Source organism: Crocuta crocuta, unplaced genomic scaffold (genome assembly GCF_008692635.1).
Source record: "Crocuta crocuta isolate KB4526 unplaced genomic scaffold, BGI_CrCroc_1.0 scaffold465, whole genome shotgun sequence".
Lineage (NCBI taxonomy): Eukaryota > Metazoa > Chordata > Mammalia > Carnivora > Hyaenidae > Crocuta > Crocuta crocuta.
In genome coordinates, this window is record NW_027528912.1 from 1,592,032 (window position 1) to 1,609,890 (window position 17,859).

Consider the following 17,859-nt stretch of genomic DNA (forward strand, 5'->3'; position numbering starts at 1 on the left):
GAGATCCTAATCTGAGCTGAAGTGGGACACTCAACTGACTGAGCCACCCAGGAACCCCTAAAAACAAATATTCAGTAATTGCATTAAAAAATGAATGAGGAGCGCCTGGGTGGCTCAGTCTGTTAAGTGTCCAACACTTGACTTTGGTTCAGGTCATGATATAACAGCTCATGGGTTCGAGCCCCATGTCGGGCTCTGCGCTGACAGTGTGGAGCCTGTTTAGGGTTTTCTCTCTCCCTCTATATCTGCCCCTCCCCTGACTGTGCTGTCTGTCTCTCTCAAAATAAATAACCATGAAAAAAAAATTTTAAAAACTGTTAAACACTAAAAATAAATAAATAAATGGACTAAATGTTCCAAATAAGAAATTTCTCAACTTACTTTGAGGCCACTGTAACCCTGATGCCACTGTTACCCTGATACCCAAATACATACCAAATGAAAAATACATACAGGGGAGCCTGGGAGGCTCAATCAGTTAAGTGGCTGACTTTTGATTTTGGCTCAGGTCATGAACTCACAGTTCCTGAGATCGTGCCCTAGTCAGGCTCTGCACAGATAGCATGGAGCCTACTTGGGATTCTCTCCCCCCTCCCTTGTGCACATTCTTGTGCTCTCTCAAAATAAATAAATAATTAAGAAGGCAATAATAATACATACACACAAGTGAATATAATTCAATTACCCAAAATGTTAAACTTAAAAAAGACAACATATTATGTTGAGTTTACTCCAAGAATCCAAAGATCGTTCAAGATTAGAGGTTGACTATTAACTTTCTTAATTCGATAAAAGGTTTCTACTAGGACATAGAGAAAAAAATAAACTAGTAGAAATATTATAATTGTGAAAGAGCACTTTCTATAGATCAGAAATTAAACAAGGACACCATGACCATATTCTACTCAGCAGTGCACTAGTGTTCTAGGTCAGTGTAAATACACAAGATAAAGCGATTTAATTCAGAAGGTGGCTGGGTCCACAGTCAAATGAAAAAAGAAGAGAGTCTGGGAATTAGATGAATTCGATTAAGAAACTATAAAAATGCAATTCAGTATTTTAAGCTTTACTTAAAAAGAATAAGTCAAGGGGCGCCTGGGTGGCTTAGTCGGTTAAGCGTCCGACTTNTTTAAAAAGAATAAGTCAAGGAGATATACATTTTATCCACCTACCACATACTGTGTATACGGCCATGGAGGTGAAGTCAAACATCTGTACCCATCAAAATGATTGTTACGTTCTAAAGTAAGAACACATTTGGAGGGAAAATACTGGCAGAGGAAAGTTAAACTAGAAGTGTGTGTTAGAACCCAGATTAGACAACTGAACTCTTTTGCCGTCTACCAGAGTCCTCTGGAGGGTAGGTCACTGGGGAGACAGAAGATGTCTGCCACTCTCCCATCACTTTACCCTAAATTGACAAGAAAATTCTTAGAACGCTGCATTAAATCAGACCTAAGAAATTAGGTGTTAGTAACCCGCAAGATTTCCTATTTTCCTCCTGCACTTTTACAAATCCCATTTACTCTTTTTTAGTTCTTTGAGCAGGGGCAGGAGGCACTCCAAACGTTTAGTGCAAGGGCTGCTTTCTCATGTTCTTTCCACGTACATTTTCCCCAGCCGCGCACAGCATTTTCACAGTTTACCTTTCAGTTACTGTCTTATCTAAAGTGCTCTCGGCTCACTTGATTTTCTCAAACCTGGACATTAAGAACTGGCATCTGTCTTACTACATGGAAATGACACACCTGCAGTACCAACAGTGAAGACAGAGGTGAAATGGGTGTATACCAAATCGATAGTGCAGATAAAATACCAGCAGAGAAACTACACACTGCTTTTCCCGAGAGAAGTCTGAAGTGAGCACCTGAGCGAGTTCCTTCTGTTCGTTCACCAGTCGGCTGCAGCTAGCGATCATCTGGTCCAGGGCATAGAGCCGGTCTTCGAGTCCTTTAATGGCTTTCATGTTCTGATTATCAAGTTTGGCAATAGTTTGCCGGCATTCTGCTATAAATGGTCGAATAATCCTTGGATCGAGCTAAACGACAACAGAAGGTATGAATGAAGTTTTCAGCCAAGAGTTTAAGATACATTTCTCATTATTTTGATACACAGCTTCTGAGGAAAAAAAAATTGGAAAATCCAGAAAAGTAACTGCATGGGGAATCAAAGTTATACTTTCACAAAACTGAGAGCAAGATAATTATGTCAATAAAAAATTACTGATTATATTGGGATATATAATTAGGTATATAGTTCCAGGGATTCTACCTTCCAATCAATGCCACCATTTAACCAATCCTCATATCACCCAGAAAATGCTATTTTCATGATCTTATAAAATAAAAGAGTTAAAACACATTCTTTGGTCATTATCTGTCTTAAAAGTCCAATTTCCCTCAAAATATATCAATACCTTCAAACTTAATTCCCTCCTAGAGCTATCTTTATTTTCTGTCTTTATCTCCTAAAATCTGCTTGATCAATCCAACTTTCCTAGTCTTCAATGTCTACTGTTCCTTGGCTTTACTTTCACAATTTTTCTGGAATTCATGGAACTTAAAAGATTTCTCTCCACACTGTTCCCCTTCCCTTGAAAGAATACACTGGCAGGTTTTGTGCATGTCATCTCTGGAACCCCAGAAGCTCTGGGGCAATGCCTCACTGGCCCCCACAGTGCCCTCCTCCTCTCTAATCCATAAACACAGATGATCCAGCAGGACTTAATACTTGGCACATTTTTACTATTTCTTATGTGATTTCAGAATTAAGCATAATTTCTATAAAGCTCCCAACCCTTTTGTAATCCCTGATCCTTCTTATACATGTTTTCAGCCTGTTTCTGACCACTTCTTAATAATATCTCCATGTGGGTACCAACCACATTATCTTCTATTACTAATTACAGTTGTCTCCTGCTGAAATCCCTAAAATGGCTTCTCTCTGCCCACAAGTACATCCAAGCAACACAGCATACAATAAAGGCTTCGGTGATCAGATTACAGTAAACCCTTCCAGGCCCATCCTCATTACATCCAGACAAGCCCTGTGTTTCTCCAGCTCTGATCTTGGTTCATACTGATTATCCTGCCTAGCTGCTGAAAAGCCCATCTCTGTCCTACTCAAACACTGCCTCCTTCATGATGCCTTCCCTGATCTCTACAATCAAAGGAACCATAAATTATTTAATGTAAGTGTTTGGTAAATAGAGAATATACAAAAGCAGATAAAATGGAGCTATTTTATTGTAATTATGACTAATCCAGTATAAAAGGCTGCATCTGTAACACTATAAAAAAGTTAACAGAGCCACTACTTAAATATAAGCAGCCATCTGCCGAATATTAATGAAAATTTGTGCATGTGTTAACATTTTCTCACTTTTCTTAATTTCATGTTAACTGAGTCTAATCTGCATACATTTCTGATCCAAAATATTGTACACACCAAAGACTAGCTATAAGTCATTAATAAAAAGCTAAAGAAAGGATTAAAATAGATTCAGATTTTTAGCTTGTACAAAATTACTACAAAGACTTCACACAGCAATGATTTAAAGAAAAAACAAACCCCAAACCAGAGCTCCTAATTATGATGGTTCTGTATTTCATAATTCGTTGAAAGTATAATACAGCTATCCTGACAATATGGAAGAGTATTTTGTGAATCACTTGAGTACACGTTACATAACCTGACTACCTAAAATCTTATTTTACTTAATAGTTTATGCCATTTGTCCACAAGTAATAAATATTAAAACTTCCAAATAGATGGGGCGCCTGGGTGGCTCAGTCGGTTAAGCATCCAACTTCGGTTCAGGTCACGATATCACGGTTCCCACGTTCGATCCCCGTATCGGGCTCTGTGCTGACAGCTGGCTCAGAGCCTGGAGCCTGTTTCGGATTCTGTGTCTCCCTCTCTCTCTGACCGTCCCCTGCTCATGCTACCTCTCTCTTAGAAATAAATAAAACATTAAAAAAAATTTTTTTTAATTAAATAAATAAAACTCCCAAATAGAGTCTTTGGAGAAGTTTTTTAAAATACATATTTTAAACCACAGAATTCTAATAATTATTTAGCAAATTTTTAATAATTGAACACAGTCTTACACTAATCTTTCACTCCTGGACTCTTCCACTGACATCTACAAAGACTAACATTACTGTTGTCTTAGAAGAAACCAAATCTTTTCTTATCCTCATTATTTCCATCCCACCTCTAATTCCACAAAAACTGCACAGAGTAAATGAAATTCCAATAAGATCACAAGAATCATGAGTGAACCACGAAACCAAAATTCAATGAATTATGCTGGTATTATTCTGGACAGTTTAGAAATGAGCTAATGTGAATTTCCAATTATTAATCATGAGATATATGAATATTTGCCCTTTGTAGTATAACATGAACTAGAATATCCAAGACTTATTCTAATATGAACATACTAAAACCTAAGAAAATATGTAAGTACACAAAAAGCGCAGTAACAATTCTAAATTTTTCTTGGTATATGAAGGGAAAGAGGAGGTTGTGAAGCCAGCATCTATCAATCCACCCAAGCATTATAAAACGGGATTATAAAAAAGTGATATATGGATGACAGGGTGACACATAAGTGGTGGTGCCAGCAGTTAAGCCCTTCTGATGCCAAATCTTAGGCTAATTCCATAATGCCTACCTACATCTTGACCAGTTTCTTGAAAAAAGATACTTGATTTTGGCAGCTGAAAAACCATGTTACAAATACTGCTGGAACTGGGATCGGTATGTAAAACTGATGGCTTTAAACAGTATTTGCTTTTATAGAAGAACATCAAATCTTGGCACATTTTAAAATTCACTGTCAAAAAGCACTAGTACTATCAGATACCCAAGTAGGTTGGCTGTTCTGAACAACTATGTGACAAATGTGAGATGGAAGGAAGGCACCTCTGAGGAAAGAGAGGTCCTATCTATACTCAGTTTAATCTATCTTCAGAAATCCCACTAGTAGTATTAAAAGTAAATACACAAAACTACCCAGAAAAATACTGATCTAATAAACAACCCCATGGCAAGTGCGATTTATTATGCAGTACTTCCTAACACAACATCCCAAATGCATAAAATACAGGTCGAACTATATAAAAAATTCTTCAAAATAGGTTTTTCAGTGCTTTTCAAGAAATTTTTTTAAATGTAATGGGCATGCTCAACTGGAGGGAGAGCTGTATTACAGGCAGTATTTTACACTATGTTAACTCATTTTATAACAAGTGACAACAAATAAAAATTTATATTTTGTTTTTGCAATATAATCACCATGTTAAGTATCACAAAGACTTCAGATATTGTTGGTATGTACTATGAAAGTAAACACTGACTCAGGTCAATAACATGGCTCCCCTGTGAGAATACCATAGCTAACTTCTGTTTTCGGTAGATATAAACTCTTGTGAATTTTCATTAAGCCAGAAAAGGATCATTGTTTACTCCTTGTTTTGTAGCATGAATAAACCTTATATGGACATGCTGGACCTCACTTAAGGATGCAAACACAAAGCCAAGTCAAGTCCTTTTACATACATAGCTCTCTCAGTATCTCAATTTAGATCAAATTACAATCATGTGCTTGACTTGCCACAATCATGAGAATTTTTAGACTACTAAAATGTCAACATTTTAAACAGGAACACTAGTTTTCATTCCTTTTAGGTAGTAATCTTTATATCATATATTGTGTACTCCCATGCCCTGGCAAATGTCTTAATTGAAGGATTTTTGATAATGAATAATAAATGGCCAAAAATAAAACCCTCCTTTAAAGGCTGTCATCAGGAAGCAGATAGTTAGAGAAGAATTAAGAAGAAGCCTAGAATTTATTTGGGGGAGGGAGGGAGGGTTCCCATATTGAAAGGAATGCACCAACTTCCAGGCAACCCAGACAAGGCACTGTCTTTCTCGATATTCAAAGATCAAATATCTTTTCCAACTGAGCGCTCCTTTAAAAATGGTTACTATCGTGCCCACTATCTTTAGACAGCAGCTGACTTCAAAATATTATTTCATTATTTCTGTATTATTGAAACACATGCCCAATCAATTTCTTTTCTGACTTCAAAGATGTTCCATCAGCTTATAGACCACATTTTAAAAGATATTTATTCCCCAGGTTGAAAAGTTTTTGTAAGTATATCTAGGGGAGAACTTAATCCAAGATACAAACTCATTATAATTGCAAAATACAACCAAGAACACAATGTCTAAATTTTGAATTTCATAATATCTCAGGCAGATTTAGTATTTAAAACTTCTTTTAGAAGTCAGAAAAACATCCCTCTAGGGGGTGATGATTAGAAAGACATACACAAGGTTTTCAGTTCAGGGAAGTGTTCAATGTCTTCTTTTGGGTGGTAGTTACTCTGTGACCCAGCCACTCAAGAGCTTGTATATTTCACTGATTGAAAATCATTTTCCCACCTAAAAAATTTTAATTATAAAAAATCAAAAATTCTATCTTTAATATTCTCCAAAACCTCTTGGAAATTCTATAGCATTTGTAGACAGATGTGAATATTGACTCCATTATTAAGAAATACGGTAGGCTAGAGGTGTCCAAATATTACCATTTACCTATTTACCTATAGTTACTGAGATCTCCGTACTTAAGACATAAGAATGAAGACATTAAGACTGCTCAAGTTCTACGTAGCAGAAGAAAGAGCCTAGCTGTTAACAAATAAAAGCAGGAGATATTAAAACATCTAAGTAATATTACAAGTTCAGAAAATAAAAATATTTCAAAGTTGTTACCACCAAAACCATCACCATTTGAGTAGACACTTCAAGGCTCTGCACTTCAGGAGAAAGTCCACATATATGACCTCTAACAGTCATCACAAATTGACTATACATTCATAAATAAGGGTACAAGGAAAAAGATGTGATTTGTCCCAGAGTGAATCCTTGGTTATGAAGTCTCACTCCAAGGCTCATTATTTCCACTATAACTTTATACCATTATAGAAAATATTTAGCATAAATAATTTGATTTTGAATAGTTGACATTGATGTAAGAAATATCAAATTAACATGACTTACTCTGCTCATGGAATCAAAGCATTTCCTGACCAACGATTCCACATCATTAGGTCTATCTTGAACATTTATCCAGTCTAACAAAGAAACATTAAAAACAGGCAGATCACCGTCTTTAGCATCTACTGAAGTTTCATCCTGTGGGACAGTACTTTGACAAGACTCCCTAATTTCTTTTCCACTTTCGGCATCTGTGGTATCTGGGGCTACGTGTTCCACTGACTTGTGAAATGAGGTTAACAAAGACTGGTTAGTTGTTCTAGGCATATCAGGAGAAAGCACCAGTTCAGTGGAGGTTTTCATTTCAGCCTTTTCGGAGCCTCCATGTTCAGGTAAAGAATCCAGTCTTCCCAAACATTCCCTGTAACTATGTCTGGTTAGGCACTCCAACAGCGGAATCTTGGCCATTACTGACACCGCAGTTCCTAAACTTAAAATACAAAAGATGTGTCAGTAAAATAACGGGACTGCTCTAGTGAGAGATTAGCATTTTCAAAGAAATAGCATTTAGTTGTTACACACATAAATATTACCACCTATCTATTACATTATAAACATACAGTCTATGTTCTAGTTAGAGGTCAGTGAACACATTAACACATTAAAACACCACTCGAGTAAAGGAAGCCAGCTTGTACTTAACAAGTGAACATTTGGTTTTCATCAAACCTTAAGACATAAACATTCAAATTTACAAAACTGATTTGCCGCACTGCATACCATATGACTTAAAGTCAGACTTTAAGTCAATCAAGTATTTTTTGATAAGTGAAAGGACAGGATAAAATAACAGTCCTAACAAAGATTAAGGTCACTCTCACTCTCATTCTCATTACACCCTACAAACATGCGGAAGTATGTTGTCAAAAGGTGTGGGGAAGATGAAGTATTAAGGATTTGATTTCTGTAAAAACATGTGTGAAATGATTTGGCTCCTACATAAAATAAATATATCTAAGAGAACTTTCCAAAGAATAGTTACTTGAAAAGGCTGTTATATAAACTTTTGAAAGCTTTTTCTAGTCTTAAGCAATCATTCCCTTCCTTCCCAAGAGCTGTCTTATTTGTAAGGCCAATATCTAATTCATACCACAAAATAGAAAAATTTGAATTAATAAGGTTCATCTGAATTAAAAATGTTACTTCTCTCCAATTCAATTCAAAGTAACAAAAAATGTAAAAATGTAAAACTAAAAAATGAAAGTAAAACACTGAATGCAAACTCACACAAAATAGAGGGCTACGTTCATGCTGAATTATTGCTGTATTTTTATATTCATTATAGCCCTTTTCCAAAACAGCCAGAAGCTATCAGATGTGCTTGTATGCAAAGGACCAGAAACACCACCAAAATGAGAACACAATGGCTTCTTTCCATCACAGCAAGCCTACATCATATAGCAACATTTAAAAAGGCAAATAACATTTTCCTTGATGGCCAAATGTTTGAAAACTTTTCCATTTCCATTAGATGTGTTATGTTTATATTGTGCCTTTACTTTATACTTAACTGTAATGCTGGTAGCAAGGCAAGAAGGAAGCAAAGACTCTTGGGTTAATAAATGATTTCAAAAGTATTCTGAGCCCTTTACATAGAGAAAATGACGTAAGAAAAAGAAATGTGGGAGATCCATAAAACAGGTGGTGAATAAAAATGACCATAATTTTAAAGTTTCAGAATCCATAAAAGTTATCATAAAAGTCTCAAAAAATGAAAACTATGATACACAATTATTAGAAATGAAATCAAAGTTACTAAAACAACTAATAAATTGAGAAGGTAATTTAAACAAACATCTTATCCATTTTAATGGCAAACATACTGAGTAAGTTTTAACTTGATGTCTTCTATGGATTGCAGATAATTTGAATAAATACTTTCAAACTTGAAAAGTAGCTTTTGGTAAGAATTGGAACAGTCCTCCAGATTGGCCATGATGGCTGCCCAGCCTTGGTGTTGAAGGTGTTCATCATGGACCAGACCTTCACAGAAAGAGCAAAGTTTCTTGGCAACTTCATACATTTCCTATATCAAAAACGAAGAAACACAGAAAAAGAAGGGAATGTTTGTGTGCATATGTTTGCATACATGTATTTTTTAAAATTTTTTAATATTTTATTTATTTCGGGGAGAGAGAGAGAGAGAGAGACAAAGAGGCAGCATGAGCAGTGGAGGGTCAGAGAGAGAGAGGGAGATACAGAATCTGAAACAGGTTACACAGAGCCCGACGCGGGGCTTAAACCCACGAACCATGAGATCATGAAGTCAGCTGCCCAATCGACTGAGCCACCCAGGCGCCCCTGCATACGTGTATGCATGAATGCAGTCTAAATATATTTTAAACAAAGCACTGACAGGGCAATGTTTTAGCTTATTATCACAGGCTGCTGTGGTGACAGTGAGGAGGAGGAAACACCCCTAACACACTGCTGCGGGGACCCTATACTGGCGGGGCAGCTACAGAGGGCAAGTCAGCAATAACCATTAAAAGTAAAATGTCGTCTGTCATTGGGCAGTGATTCTTCTTGTAGAAATTTACCCTAAAAACTTAGTATGAACAAAAACCATACTAAAATGTTCTTTATTTCAACTATCAAATGAAATAGAACCCACCTCACTGTCTTTCAAGAAATTACGTGCACCTATATAATGTAATTTATTTAGCATTAAATAAGATGAAGTATCTTATATACTCATATACGTATGCGTAGTAGTATCTTCATACCTCATAAAGGTATGAGAAGGTCAATACAAAATATTAAAATTTAAAGAGTACAGTCCTTGATTCATAAATTGAATTTTTACTACACTATGAAAAATCAATTATGGGCAATTACAGATCAAAATGGAACAGATTTCTGTAAACAGGAGCAACTGTGGACGATAGTGCACCAGACACACACTAGCACCTCTACGTTGCTGTTCCCTTCAGATTTTTGAGAGAAGCATTGTTTCTTAAATAAGATCCCAGAGCAAAAGCACTGATAAAGGGGACATTTTACCACTTCATTTTTATTTTCTTATTTTAGTACATTTCTCAGAAGTTCTAAAGGAATGCTGAATAGATGGATTCTGATTTATTTATGCAAAAATGGCTTGCTGATGTGAAAAGGATTATTTTCTATATTTGGCCAATTCTGTATTTTATTTACTTTTTTCTTCTAGAGCAATGTTATTTGTTAGGAATAGCTGCTCGGTGTGCCTGGCTGGCTCAGTCAGTAGAGCATGCAACTTGACCTCAGGGTCGTAAATTCAAGCCCCACACTGGGTATGGAGCCTACTTAATTAAAAAAAAAAAAAAGGGAATAGCTGCTGAATTTTAACATGTCTCATCTGGACAATATTAATATGACTCCCCGTTTTCTCCTAGGAGTAGTATCGACTGAGGCAATTAATTATATTAATAATTTCCAAATACTGAACCACCCTTGCACTACAATAATATATCCTATTTGCTATTCTAACACACTCACATAAATTCAGTTTACACAATTTGTAGCTTTTAATGTAATTCTGCCTTCTCAAAAACATGTCTAGACTGATTCTTATTAAGTATGTTCCAGAAATATGAAGTTATTCTCTTTTTATGTTGTGTCCTATGTGAAAAATGAGGTTGTTTTCACAAATGTATGTGCTACGCTAAAACAAATTGCTGAGATTTACTTAAAAAAGCAACTATTAACACTAATCTTATTCTGTTGATTTATTTTTTTAAATGATAAATGCTCTTATTTGGTTCTAAAGATAACATTTTTCCTGGTCTGAAAGTAAACGTGTGTCACTAATGATAATTTAGAGCTAACATTACAGTGAAGTACTGGCAAGTCAAAAAGGAAAACAGAAAGACTGTGAAAGAATCCAGGGAAATCACAGAAAGCAGCAGGAGAGGCGTGTGTCGTAAGGACACTTCGTTCTCCTCCAGGCCCTAACTACGGAGACGGAAGAGAGAATCCCATTTCCGGCAGTGTGTAAGCTGTCCTTGCTTCCGTCTGCTCTAACAGGTAACTGCACTGACCGCAGCAATGTGCACAAACCACTACCTACGTACCACCTTGGAGGAAAGAAGTTAGGAGTCACGTTTGCAACAGCTCGTCGACTCTTGAAACTGTTTGCAAATGCAGAATGACTAACAATGTAGGAGTCTGCAATTGAAAAATCAAACATATTAACCAGCAAAACATCTCCCCACTTTGTTTTGGTTTTTTTCCGTAAAAATGTTTTCTGCCAGCTCTGTGAGTCCAGGTGACGCACAATGTCCCAGCAGTTTCAGGTGTACGACAGCTCTGTTAGGCTGCACTTGCCACAAGCAGAGCTACCACCTGTCACCACACAATTCTACTGCAGGATCACTGACTATCATCTTTATGCTGTACCTTTTCTTCCCATTTACTTATCCCAGAACCGGCACCTGTGTGCCCCACGCCTCCTCGCCAATCCGGCACCCGTCCCCTCAGGCAACCACCCGTTTTTCTCTGGGCTCTGTGATTTGAATGTTTTTAGGAACTATCATCTGTTAGACTCACTGATGGCTAAAATAATACCTATGTAAAATACTTTGTGAGAGGCGCCTGGGTGGCTCAGTGGGTTAAGTGCCTGACTTCAGCTCAGGTAATGATCTCACGGTTTGTGGGTTCGAACCCTACGTCGGCGGGCTCTGTGCTGACAGCTCAGAGCCTGGAGCCTGTTTCAGATTCTGTGTCTCCCTCTCTCTCTGACCCTCCCTTGCTCATGCTCTCTCTCGCTCTCTCTCTCTCTCTCAGAAATAAAGCATTAAAAAAGAATTTAAAAATAAATAAAAATACTTTGTGAAATTATTACCAAGTATTTGAACAAGACATCATTTTGTTAAGTAAACGGTTTTTAATTCTAAACTATACCAGATGTAAAATGCATATAATAATCACAAGGAATAATCATTTTTATCTCACCACTGCAAGTTGTGTCCTTGAAGCAACAGTGTGAAAAACCGCAGGCATCATAAGAGATTCTTCGACTTTTATTTCCATGTCATTTTCTGTCGAAAAGGTAGTTTTTGGAATAGCGGGTGGACGATCACATAAGATCATTTCTTTGTTAAAGAGAAAAATTGGATTTGTGTCCTGTAGCAAGAAAAAAGCAAAAACAAACTGAAGTAAAACACTACAAAATATCAAACATGCACATTGCCCTCAATATAAGAGGCAGAGATGCCTTACTCTCTCAAGTGCTGCGACCCCGTTCCCCTGTGACCCGAGCCGGAGCGCGCGTGTGGAAGGGCTCCCGGCGCGTGCCGCGTCCCCGGTCCCCTGTGACCCGAGCCGGAGCGCGTGTGTGGAAGGGCTCCCGGCGCGTGCCGCGACCCCGGTCCCCTGTGACCCGAGCCGGAGCGCGTGTGTGGAAGGGCTCCCGGCGCGTGCCGCCTTCCTGTGACCCGAGTCGAAGAGGGTGTAGAAGGGCTCCCGGCACGTACCGTCCCGGCGCTGTAGGTGCACACTCTCCGGTCTGCAGCCATGCACTCCCCTCCATTGACCACCAGCACCTGGTGCTGAATGGCAATCTTGTATTTGCTATGAATGGCATGCTTGAGGTCGGCCACACTGTGGGGGGTAGGATATTAGTTACTTACATTTCCCAATGACAAACTTTTTTGTTCTCAAAGTGGCACTGTGTAAAAATACTTGATAGATACTAATTAACTTCACTCTAAAAACTTTGCCCAAATAGTAGTAGAAAATATAAACTCCTTGTTTCTGGAATTAGATTCCATAATCTGGCTGATCTCTTAGGTGAATAAATCAACCATGTGGTACATCTAAAAGTGAGTCTATAAAATACAGGCAGTAGCCATATTTATTTCTGTGCTCTTTATATAACATAGCAAAGGAATATGCTCAAATTAGCATCAGGTCTGTTAAAATTCTCAGAGCACAGATGTCTGTTAAAATCCCCACATCACATTACACAAACTACATTAACTATAAATCAAGAAATTGCTTCCTTTCCCTATCTTTCAGAAAATCATTGCTTTACAGATACAATCATATTTTTTAAAAACTAGAACTTTAAAAAAAGAAAACAAGTTCAAGTTCCATTTTTAACTAAGAATATTAATTCCACAAAGTATTCATAATATTTTCAGTGCTATATTTATTTATTCTGTACTGCTATCGAGTCTTTGCTATTAGGGCCAAAATATAAGCAGGAATAGTTGTTACTATTTCTTCTCTTGCTGTTTGGCCCCAAAAAATGTATCCTCGCTGCCCCTGACACCTCTCCCCACCTTTCACAAATATAGGAGGGCATGCATTAGTCAAGTATCTGAATTCCCTGCAAAGTTGGAGAATTATCAGATGTATGAGGCTTACTCAATTGGTTAAAGATATTAAACTGATTTTATTCTCACACCAACAAACAAAACAAATATTACTGACTTTATTCATACAAAGGAATAAAAATCAATCACTAAAATCCTTGGGACTAACACATGTTGCTTTATATGGCTAGCAATAATTTCCTCAGCAATGTGCTAGGAAACTCAGAAGAGTAATCAATTATGAAAACTTCTATTTGATAGTTTTATTTTTAAGTCAGTCTGTTTGTTTGTGGGTAAGTCTGTTTATTATGAATAATCTACTCACATAAATGGAACAAAGCATAGTTTTATGAATTTGACTTTAGCACGTTAGTAAAGGATGACAATTATATACGTAATATGCTGAGATAAAAGATTTAAGATATTGCTACTCTTATTTAAAAAAGTTTTCTCCAAATCATATACTTTAATGTTTTGCATACAGAAAATGCAAAAAGTGATGAGATTAAATGAAACACAGCTTACGTTTGCACTGTTAGTTCAGTATCAAATGTCAGGGTAGTTCCAGTGTTAACCAGAAACACATATAACTTCATGATGCTCTGGATTCCGTGAGCTTATACCTCAAACTCTGATCTGGTTACTAACAGACAAAAACAAGAAATGTGGTCAGTTTTACAAACGGAACAACGTATGCAAACATCCTCCCATAACACATGCTGTAGTTCTACATAAATAACAACAAAGTTTCTGGTGTCTAAGGTGGTTAACCAGACAATTCGGCACACTTGTTGCTTGAAAAATAAACAGTAGTGAAACCAGGAAAAACCGTAATTGTTCTACATTTTAAAAATTTGTTTTAAGGAAGAGATCAGCAATTAGAACAAAAATTATCTGTACATTTCCCATTGTTCTCATGTACTTAATATTAAGAACTAAAATTAAAAACTTGATTAAAGATCTTCCTAACTCAAAAAGTTCTTCCCCGATTGGTTGATTCCTTGTAACAATTAAAAAATAGTCTTAAGGTTAAACTTCCAACTCTTTCGGCTGGCTGTCTCTTATCTAAATTCCACCTCCCACTGAGTTAGGATCGCTCCACAGGAAACAGTGGCCCTAACAGTTCTCTCATCTCATTGAACAGTGGAAAGGGCACAGGTCTGGAGAACAGAATATGTGAAACAACCCTGCTCCCATTAACAAGTTGTCCAAGTCAAAACCTCATGTAAAATATGAACCTCCTCATTTATAAGAAGGGACATATTTCAAGAGCTAGTATTTTATTTTTAACATTTAGAGTAAAATTCCATATAATTAATGAAATTGAGGAAAGACAATAAATTCCTAGACTCGAATATATCTTCTTTATGCTCTTTTGGAGTAAAATCAGGAAGAAGGAAAAAACGAATACAGTTTAAAAATCAATGTTTCTAAAATCATTATTTTCAATGCATTAGATACAAAACAGTTTTGAGTTTAGGAACTGTGACTTACTGTCAGGCACTATGAAGAGGACTACCACTTTTCTTAAAAAGCAGGTTGAAACTGGCTTATGTTTGCTTTCCTTGATATTGGCAACTGAATGGCATTACTGGTGAACTGGAGAAGAAAAATTTCTGGATTACCATAGAGAGAAATAACTCCGTATATGACAGCATATGGTTATTGTTCTCTTCCTTGAAAAACTTCCCTCTGAAAGAGTATTTTCTACTCAATCTGTCTTCCTATCTGCACATTCACCGAAGCCACAAGAGTAGAAATAACTCTAACCCATAGTCCTCCATTAAAAGACATAAAACAGAAGTCTCTGAAGAACTCTCCCAAACCATCAAATTCCACAGCCATTTCTTAGTTCTTAAAATGCAATGGTTAAAAAAGAGCTCAGTTGTGGAGTCTGACTGCCTCAGGTTTTGTTTTTGGCCCTAATACTTGTGTGTGATCTTGGGCAACTTTAACGGCGTGGATTTATTCTTTTGTAAAACAAATAAAAATGGGACCTGCAGCAGGCAGCCTCTATAATACCCCTCCATCTCCAGATGTCCACACTAGAGTGAGAGCCCCGCCTCTACCGGGCCCTCGCTCCAGTGAGAGCCCCAGCTTTACTGGGCGTGGGCAGGGTCCATGATCTGTGCCTAAGCGATGAAATTTGGCAAGGTTAATGAAATGTCACATGATGGCTACTCAAGATTAGAACTTGCCGGTGCCACCTGACCCTTCCCTTGCCAGCTCTGATGAAGTCATGAGCCGCCACAGAGAGGCTCCTGTGGCGAGAAACTGAAGTTAGCCTTGGCAAGTAGCTGAGGGCCTCGCTCTGACAAGCTGCAAGGAATTGACTGTTGACAACAGCCACTGAGCTTGGAAGCAGGACCCCTCGGTGGCCAATCTCAGACAAGACCCTGGCCCTGGCAGTCACCTTCACTGCAATCTTCTGAGACACTCGATACAGGGGATCCAGATGACTTCTGCCCAGAAAATGTGAACGAAAACATTTCTCATACTCAGCAAAAGATAATAAGTACAGTACCCCACGTTACAGGGAACTAGGAGAATTAAGGGAGAAAAGTACAGATTTGCACAGCACTCAGCAGGGAGCCAGAGTTCAATTAACGACCCTGGTACCCGTCTTGGGTTCCTTCTGCCCTGCCAACTCTCCGGTGTCTGGGTGGGACCTCACCACCACCCCCAAATCCAAGACTACACTCTATCTTACAGGCTGAAAGGAGCTGTCTTGTTTTCTAAAGGATTAGATAGCTAAAAGTATGGTAACTAAAATGGAAGGAACATCGGTACAAGAGATCATTCATTCATTCATTCATTCATCCCCACACAGAACACTTAATTGAGTTTATGTATTCTGTGAACAAAACAGACAAGTCTTTCCTCTGATGGGGATCACAATCTTGAAGGAGAAAAAGAAATCAAACAAAAAGAAAGCAAACATAAGTTGCAATAAATGCAGTGAAAGAGGAGTGGGTAGCTAGAAGGGCCTACTTGAAAATCCAAGTAGAGCTCTATGTAGGTTACATTTAAAGGGGGTAATGGGAAGGAGATGAAGATGGCCTGCAAAGGTGGGGTAAGCACTACAAGATGACACAACATTTGTGAGCCTAAACATAAAATCTTTATGATAATCACTACATTATTCTACGTTTTTTTACTTTGGTTTCCTTTTAAATATTGTTTACCTTTGTTTTGGTAGAACTTCCCACTTAGTGAAAAGTTACAAAAATAGTGCAAAAATCTCCCTTTTACCCTCAACTCAGTGTTACCAACCAGGTACACTGGGCTCCATTTGCTTTATCATTTGGGCCACTTAATGCTTGCTCCATGCATGCTCCTCTGCACACACACACACAAATACATATATTTATATAAATATATAAATACGTTCACATAAAATGTATTGTTCTGATCTAGGAGTAATCTGCAGACAGAATGTCTCATTATTCATACATATTTCAGCAAGAATTTTCTCACACATGACCAAAGTGCACTCATCAAATCATGAAAGTTAACATAGATGCCATATTCTTATCTAATCCACATTTCATGCTCAAATTATTGCCCCAATAAAACCTGTTACAGTCTTCCTCCCTCAATCTAGGATCCAATTCAGAATAATATATTGTATTCAATTGTTAAATCTATTTAATCTCCTTCAATCTGGAACACTTCATCAATCTTTATTTTCATGATCTAGGTATAATGCTGCCCACAATTCAGAGGCTTTAGGAATTACTGTAAAGATGTCCTCAGGGTCATTCCCCTCTTCCATAATCCTTCCTGTAAATAAGGGAAACTCTTATAAATGTAGCGGCTACTGTGTGCTTTCAAAGAAACACCAATCCCTTCACCTGGTGCTTGCCCTAAGAAACAGCTCAACCTAAAAAATCACAATCATTAACAATGCTTACAAAAACAGCTACACAGAGCTTCTATATGTATAGTTCATAAATAATGTAAAATGATTTCAAGAATGTCAAGGATAGTTTTGATTGCTGTGGCTCTAGACTTAGGCTATACTTTGGCTCCACTGTACAGGCATACTTGATACTACTATTTGTCATGTAGCTCAGTTCTAACAGCTCCTAAGTGATGGTAATGACAGCATCATTTTGAGAAGCACCTCCTGAGCTACCAGATACAACATCCAAGGTTTTCCTCCCTTAGCTATTATTTAAAGCCCTCGAACGGGCGACTTTAACTAGAGGCCTCCTCCTGAGTCTTCACTCTAAATCCTCATTTATTGTCTACTACCACCCAGGACGTATGCTAGAAAGCATAACAGAAAAATCTAAGTAGTAAAATGAATCATAACTGCTCCATGGGTCTTACTACCCCAGTGTTCTTTGAATAAATGTCAGCTTAATGGTAATCCCAAATTTTGTATGGAACCACAAAACACCCCAAATAGCCAAAGCAATTCTGAACAAAAAAAAAACAAACAAAAAATCAAAACTGGAGATACCACAATCCCAGATTTCAAGAT

General features: G+C 37.5%; 1 protein-coding gene across 4 annotated transcripts in view; it reads right to left on the reverse strand.

The window, feature by feature from the left end:
• RB1CC1 (RB1 inducible coiled-coil 1) overlaps nucleotides 1-17,859 on the reverse strand; it is a 69,635-nt gene that overhangs the window by 47,786 nt on the left and 3,990 nt on the right. For 3 of the 4 annotated variants that reach the window (XM_077757108.1, XM_077757107.1, XM_077757110.1), the window contains exons 3-9: nucleotides 14,865-14,969; nucleotides 13,896-14,013; nucleotides 12,528-12,654; nucleotides 12,007-12,177; nucleotides 8,901-9,103; nucleotides 7,081-7,507; nucleotides 1,868-2,038 (exon numbers count right to left, since the gene is read on the reverse strand). In XM_077757108.1, coding sequence (XP_077613234.1) covers nucleotides 1,868-2,038; nucleotides 7,081-7,507; nucleotides 8,901-9,103; nucleotides 12,007-12,177; nucleotides 12,528-12,654; nucleotides 13,896-13,966 — 1,170 coding nt within the window. In that variant the 5' untranslated portion in view covers nucleotides 13,967-14,013; nucleotides 14,865-14,969. Of the gene's footprint in view, nucleotides 1-1,867; nucleotides 2,039-7,080; nucleotides 7,508-8,900; nucleotides 9,104-12,006; nucleotides 12,178-12,527; nucleotides 12,655-13,895; nucleotides 14,014-14,864; nucleotides 14,970-17,859 lie in introns of those variants that run through there. The other variant, XM_077757109.1, reaches the window with a different exon arrangement.